At 37.2% G+C, this 7,544-nt stretch overlaps 1 protein-coding gene across 6 annotated transcripts in view; it reads left to right on the top strand.

The window, feature by feature from the left end:
* Positions 1-7,544, top strand: part of CPEB3 (cytoplasmic polyadenylation element binding protein 3) — a 221,316-nt gene that overhangs the window by 179,000 nt on the left and 34,772 nt on the right. For all 6 annotated transcript variants that reach the window (XM_004369929.2, XM_023739998.1, XM_023740003.1 and 3 more), the window contains one exon: positions 3,044-3,158. In XM_004369929.2, the coding sequence (XP_004369986.1) occupies positions 3,044-3,158 (115 nt within the window). The remainder of the gene's footprint in view (positions 1-3,043; positions 3,159-7,544) is intronic.

Genomic DNA, 7,544 nt, shown 5'->3' with positions numbered 1-7,544 from the left:
CTATTCGTTCTGTGAACCTTCATCTAAAGTACAAAAAAACAATTAAAAAAAAAAAAAAGGAAAATTCTGACAACACAAGTCTTACTTGCGTTTCAAATGGTAGTCACTGCTGGAGCTGAGCAGTGTCTACTTCCTTTAGAAGGAGTGTCCTGGTGGCTTTACACATTTATGCTACCTGGCCAGCCCTATAGGCATTTGGATTTGTGTGACCCCTGCTTTAAGGATATGGCTGAAGGGCCAGCAAGGTGGTGCCTCCCACATGATACTATAGTGCGTCTTCCTAGAGTCATCTTTACAAGTAAATGTGGTCAGGTTGCTCCAGGAAGTGGTGCTGGAGTCACGTCAGCCTCTTTTAAAGGAATCTTCACTATTCCCAGGTACTTCCTACACTTATCCCCAGGATGCTGAGACTTTCATTATCCAGAGTATAGCCTGTTTGACAACATACTGGAAGAGTTGTTTTACATCCGCATGTAGTTATCACTGTATATGTAAATGTATTGCTAGGGAAATTTATATTTAACTAAGACAGAGTTTTAGTTTCATCCATTCTCAAAAATGGTTTTTAATGAAGTAAAGATAATTGAAAAGCAGCTGTTCTTATTTATTTATACTATACCCATTTCCTCAAAATATTTGAGTTCACTTATAAAGTAGAAACACATATATATGTATATAAAATCAGGACCAGGAAATATATCAAAAGAATTGAGTCCAGAAAGAAAGAACACAGACACCAGGTTTTGAGGTCTGAGAATAAACCTAAGAAGATGGAGAACACGCCTTATGTGAGAGTGGCCTTACATTTCAGAGGGAAACCAGAGTGTGAGTGGAATTTCTCAGTACAAACAGTACCACCGTTTTGGTTTTTGCTTAGTATGTAGAGTGTGCTGATGTTGGCCTGTACTGATGTTTCTCTAATTCTGCAGAGGTACGAGCTCTGAGCAGCTGTTTTCTGGTGGCAGCTGGGGAATGTGGGTTTTGTGAATAGGGTTAATCAGCACTGTCTCCTGAGCCCTACTTCCTGTATTTTAACCTAATCTGTAATGCCAAGAATAGGGTAATGGAATGGATTGTATGTGATCTGATGAAGGGAGGGTAGGCAAATGCTTCAGAAGAGAAGGCAGTAATGAGAGCTCTCGGCAGGAACTTTGAGATCTTCTGCAGGGTTCTTTTGAGCAGCAGTAACCACGAGTCAGAATTGACTTCACGGCAACTAACAACAACCTACAGCTATCAAAGGGCTGCATTTTCTGTACTTTTAATTAACTAAAACCACATCACTATGGATACGACACAGCAGTTGTTTCCATTTGTGAAACAAAGTGATCCACAAAGTCAAAAATTAATGTACGGTGATTGGAATGATTTTACCAGGTTCTGAAGCTATCTTAACTATTTTACTTTATTAAGAATGAGAGTGGGAGAGGGTGCTGTGTAAAAAAGATACCTTCTTCTTGTTTTAATTGGTGACATTAGAATCCCTGTTCATACTGTGTCAGCAAATTATTATGTTTTGAATAATGCATCCTCATGAAGACATTTAAAGGTGGTGCTTTATGATATTAGTAAATCTGCCTTGCAGTGAATGTCAAGGGAAATATAATTTAGTCGAATAGATCAAATTTTACAAGAAAGAACTGGATTAGCTTCTCTGTGGGGTGTGTTTTTTTCTTCCCTCCCAATCCAATAAAGGTAGAGCAATCTCCTGAATATTAACAGAATTGCAAACAGGTCCAGATTTTCAGGGTTTAGGGAAGAAATGAAGATTTATGGCTGCTGGATAACTGGTGAAGGCAACAGTATCATAAAACGCAAAAAGTTAGGTGGGGTGAATTTTGTAACAATCTTTAGGAATGTGTGGACTATTCTAATTGAGCAATTCCAGTTTTAGAGTTTATGCAACACATTTTGAAAGTATAGTTGGCATTTCAAATGGGAGTACTTCTGGATGTAAGCCAAGCCACAGAAGAGATGATCTTAAGCGTTTCCTTGCATTAAGTGTTGATGTTTGAGCAATGGGGAAAATAAAGAATTCTGTTGATACTAAGGAAATGAAAATTCAGCTGTTTCCTATCCCAAGCAGGGGTGGGAGTGAGAGGAGATTCCTTAAGGACAGACACACAGGTCCCCTGCTTCTGTACCTAGCCTGGTTCCCAGAGTACTAGACTATCTCTCTGTATGACTGATTGAGTATCCGTTTGCAGGCAGTGTTGAAACTCACTTTTTGATGTAGGTGGTTTTTTTGTTTTTTGTTTTAAGCTATTTTTGATAATTCAGTTATGGATTGAAAGGAATATGTTTTAAGGTTAAGATTCTGATTTTTTTTATTATATGATAAGACAGTACAAACTATGGGCAGGAAGTCAAAGTCCCAGCGAAGTGATATTACTAAATAGAAATATATTACAAGGTATATTTTTCTACTTTTTGAAAATTTGCTTTGATTTCTAGGCTTGCCTTTACTTAAACAGCCTCATTTAGGAAAATCAGATAAATCAAAAGTAAATAACTCTGGGCACTTCAGTGTTTGATGTCTCTGTTTGGAAATTCTGTGCTAATTTGATGAGCGTTAATCTGTGTCAAATGATATTGCTGAAAAATAAATGTTTTCATTTGGGGGGGGTGATAAGAATTAAAAAGCCAGACATATAGAAAATATTCCTAACGTCCCTGTTCCCTTCCTTTAGGTGGGCTTTTAAAAAGCCAAGTGCTGCACTGTGACCTGTTACAAACAGCCTATCATGTATTAGAGGGAATCTGATTTAAAACACAGAATCTGTCTCTAAAAGACTGCCTTTTTTTAACCAGAGGTGGTTTCTGAATGTTTCATGGTATATGTTTAGAGTGTTTAGTACCATAGGTAGATTCCCCAAGAGTTCTGTTGAAAGACACTTAATGCAGATTACAGTAATTAACTGGATTCTGTTTCGATTGTGTATGTTGTAAAGTGCACAAATCAGTGGGTTTGTCTTTAGTCATCTTATTCTCATTTGGGGTTGATGGAAATGAAGTAAGGACCAAGTAAACGACTTTTTTTCAGGTGCAAATTCGACCATGGAACCTAAGTGACAGTGACTTTGTAATGGATGGTTCTCAGCCTTTGGACCCCAGAAAAACTATCTTTGTTGGGGGAGTTCCACGACCCCTTCGAGCTGGTGAGTGGAAATAGTAACACCACAACAATAAAACCGACAACAAAATCCCCAATGCATTTAGTCTTAAATATTTTCTAGGTTTCTGGTCAGCTGTACACCATCTCCAGAAAGAAGGCTGTTGATGTCAGTTTCACTGAGCTGACTTTCTTGGGATTAAATGTTTTCTCCCCAAATGGTTTATTTTCTTATGGTGCAAGAGTGAGTGTCATTTAACTGTTATGTTGAAAGGATGAAATCTTTATTTAGTGCTTTCCTATACAACTACATATTAAAAAAAAAAAAATTGGCAATATGCATCCTTATGCCAGTTAGCATTATTATATGACCAAAAAAGAAGTAACCCCATTAGAAGTCTGTCAAGTGCAGCTGTGTGCCCACTCAGTGATGAGCCAAGCCACTGCTGGAAATTGTGCCACAGGGAATCAAACTTAACTCTTCCCAAGTGAGATGGGTTGCTATTTTTCTTATGCACTTTGAGAAATGAATTTTCTGTTTGAGCACCTTTATTATGACTTTTTAAAAGCTTCTTTTTTTAAATTAAGTAATTTTTTTTTAAAGTTTCTCTCCAATGATGAAATAATTGTGCCTGCTGGGATTTGGTAGAATCTGAATTGACTGGGAATTTGAAGTGATGTTAAACTGATGACTTCAATATTTACATCCCAAGACAAATCTAATAAGCTGTGGATCAGCTTCCTAATGATCAGGGTTATTGCCAATGGGATATAATAAAATTTTTACTAAGATCTAAGTTTTCTAAAGTACTTGAAATAATTGAGTTTATTTTTTAGTGTGAGACCAAGTAATAAGGTTACCGTTGCCAGTGAGGTTGCAAAAGCACACCATTTCCTCTGTGTTATCTGTAAGCAAGTAGATTAGTTCTACATTAAAAGAAAAAAATCATTAAAATCAAGTTGTGGAAGCAGGATTGTAAAATGTATCCAACAGCTATTTGGACTTATGACTTTGACAACTTAATTTTGAAAATTCTTCAACATTTCTAGCATATTTATTCAAATCCCGACTATAGTCTATACCTAAACGATAACTTAAAGGCCTATATAAAAGATATATTCATAATTCCATGTTTAAGGACTTTTCAACGTATTAATTATGACTGTGGAGTTTATAATTTCACATTATTACAGAAAGCAAAATATCCTTGGATTTTATTTTCATTCTAATGGAAAACTGTTTCAAAAGAAAGCAAGCAAGCAAAGCAGTGGATGCTCTCCCTGTATCTGCTGTCAGAGAATAAAGTATAGGAAGGGCTAACTCAAATGTTAACAGCCTTGCAAGATGAGGGCAAATGCAGCCTCTTGGCTCTAAACTGCTTGTGCTTTTTAAAAAAAATTTTGGTGAGGGTGTTGTGGAATATTCCTTTTTTTTTTTTAAGCTGGTATTCTGTTTAGGAGTGGAGAGAGAGAAAAAGCCCCTTTGATATTTTTTTAACTTCAAATACATTCTACAAATGGACATCTATTGCTAGCATTCATGAGCACTGGTATTTGGTGCAACTTTTTCTTATTTTTTATTTAGTAAACTTCCTGTTTCAACATGGGTGTAGGCATAGACAGAAACTTACTTAGTGATTTTGAAGAACACTTTTAAAGGGAAACAAACCTGGTGGCCCTCTAGGCCATGACCCAAAAGAAATCTTTATGATGATACTTTTTTTGCAACTAACTACAAACAGATTTGTTTTAATGCATTAGCCCCTCTCTTTTTTCCTAGATGGGAATCTGAGAAAACATTATAGAAGAGAAAGTCCTACAGTTATTTTAACAGATTTTTTAACAGAACTGGCTTTAACTTTTATATCTGTTTTTAAGTCACAGACCCAACAGTTTACAAACTAAATTCTCTTTTGTATTATTCATCCTTTATTCTTCCTGTTTTACTTATTTGAAAGGGTAGGTAAGGACCTTCGTATAATTTTGCATCTATAAATCCTATGAAAATCCATTTTTGATACTATCATATGATCACAATGACACTGCAAGACAGGAACCTCAAGAGGCTAAATTGTATTCTTCAACATTGTATGTCTGCAAGATGCTGCTAGTTCTAGGATTGGAGAAGAATTATATTTAGTCATCTAGTAGAAGGGGATTTTGTGTTCCCTGCCTAAATAGTATGCTTTTTATAACTCTTGAAGTTCTCTTTTTTAAAGGTAAACTAAAATTATTCTGTTTTTGCAGTTATGTGGGGCATAGTCTAAAATCGCTTGCCGTAGTGAAAATGTTTGTCCCTCGTTGACACCTCCCATAAAAAGCTAGTTTCTAGGTGGCTAAATAACCTATATTAGTGCCTTAGACTTTTAATACTGTCCCACAACTTCCAGATTGGAGCCCAGGTAATCTAGATGAAAAATGTTAATATCCCTAACTTATATCCATGTGCATAAACTAGAGTTTCTTCGGCACTTACTGAACTTTGTGGACTAGTGTGTGCCTTAGAATAGAAGACTATTTTTAAAGAAATTGACTTTACTAGACATCTTAAATGGAATACACGTACAGTGCAGTTCACTTGAACAATAAACATTTACTGAGCATACACTGTGTTATGGGCACAGAGCAAGTGACATCATGCCAAGGTAAATCAACATCCCACCATTGTTTTAAACAGATCATTATCTACAGAGAGTCAGCAATTTCAGAACAGAGGAAAATGAGGAATGTATTAATAGAATGTGAACTCAGAATTAATTGAAAGCTAAATTATACTCTGTAACATAATGATTCTCAAATTTGGTTTTGAAATACTTCAGAACATTTTTTATTATTTCCCAGAAGTGTTGTGGTTATAGAATTCTCATAGCCTTAAAACTATTTCAGGCACTAGATACAGAGTGACCCTGGACTAGATATGGGTGACCCTGCTCAACAGGTGAAATTTTAGGTATCCAGGTGGATTTTCACCCCATCCTCGGCCAAAAATTGTCCTTCACCATGTCACAGTGACTGAAATGTTAATCACTCAGGAGTTACTCCTTTGCATCGTGTGAAATTTTTTTTTTAATCTTTGATATTTCCCCATTGTAAGACAGGAATCATTATCAGTAATAAATTATTCTAACTACAGTGCTTATCCAGCCAAGCTGAAGTACATAATCACCTCTAAAGAAACAAGGCAACCTGTATTAAGCGGTATTGTTCCAACTGAGTTTAAGGTGCTCCTTCTGGCCCTTTGACAAGCCTTCCTCTTTTAAAATTCATGTTGGGAAAAAAAAAATCACAGGCCTAGAAAAATTAACCTAAAAATGGGAAAATATCAATGGAAAATCTAAATGAGTTTACCCAAAGTTAGATCACCTGATTGTGGGTTTCTCTAGGTCAAATAATACACATCCCCTACTGTCTCTTGTCCTTCCTTCCCATTACTCCCATCAGTGACAAGCCAAGAACACTTTTCCTGAAGTCTCCTGGTGTTTTTCATGTCTTGTTTCTCTCCATTCCCCGCACCACCGCCCCCCCAACCCCCTGCCTGGGAAGGCTGTAGGTAGACTCACCATGCCACCATGTGGCTAAAGTTTCTGTATTCTTCAGAGTCTGTGCAGGAAAATGGGCAAGTCTGTCCTGGTTCTCCACCTGCTGCCACCTACAAGTACAACATATGTTGCCATTCTTTACCCAAGTACTGTAAGTAACACATCTTCCTGAAGAGAGAATACAGAAATAGACCTGTTGTGCATATCGCTGTGGCATTAGGACCTCTCAAGAAGGCACACCTCTTCACTCTGAGAGGAAGTAAATGCCAAGCTTGGGGGTCATGAGGGAACTAGGAAAAGTTGGCAAATGAAGCATCTGATCCCCATACTCTCTTCCGGTTTATGAACATGAGTAGTTCTTTGACTCTAACTTCTTGGCTGAGACATCTGATTTGAGGACTGCCTCAGTGACCAAGCTCAGAGACCCATCTCCTCCTAACTTTGATCAGGCTTAAAAGACCCTCAGTCCCTCTCTCTGGTTGTAGACATGTGAGCTATTCTTTCACTCCATGACTTCCTTCTAACAGTTTATCAGACCAGGCCCCGCAGAACAGATCCATCTTGAGCAATTGCTTATCTGAGTTCCCAGAGCCTACCATTTGCTTATTCATCTGTGGGTCTCCATCTTTCCTAACTACTGCTCTGATGATTTTTTTCCTTAGTTTTTCTCCTCTACTAATATTTGGGGGGGAAATTTTTTTTATTTTATTTTATTGTTGTCATTTAAATGAAGTTTACATTTCTAGTCTCCCATACAAAAATTTATACATACATTGTTATGTGACCCTAATTGCTCTTCCCATGCTGTAACAGCACACTCCTCCTTTCCACCCCTGATTCCCCATGTCCATTCAACCAGCTCCTAACCCTCTCTGCCTTCCCATCTCACCTCC

This window comes from Trichechus manatus, unplaced genomic scaffold (assembly GCF_000243295.1).
Source record: "Trichechus manatus latirostris isolate Lorelei unplaced genomic scaffold, TriManLat1.0 scaffold00007, whole genome shotgun sequence".
Lineage (NCBI taxonomy): Eukaryota > Metazoa > Chordata > Mammalia > Sirenia > Trichechidae > Trichechus > Trichechus manatus.
This window is presented reverse-complemented; position numbering and strand designations above follow the sequence as displayed.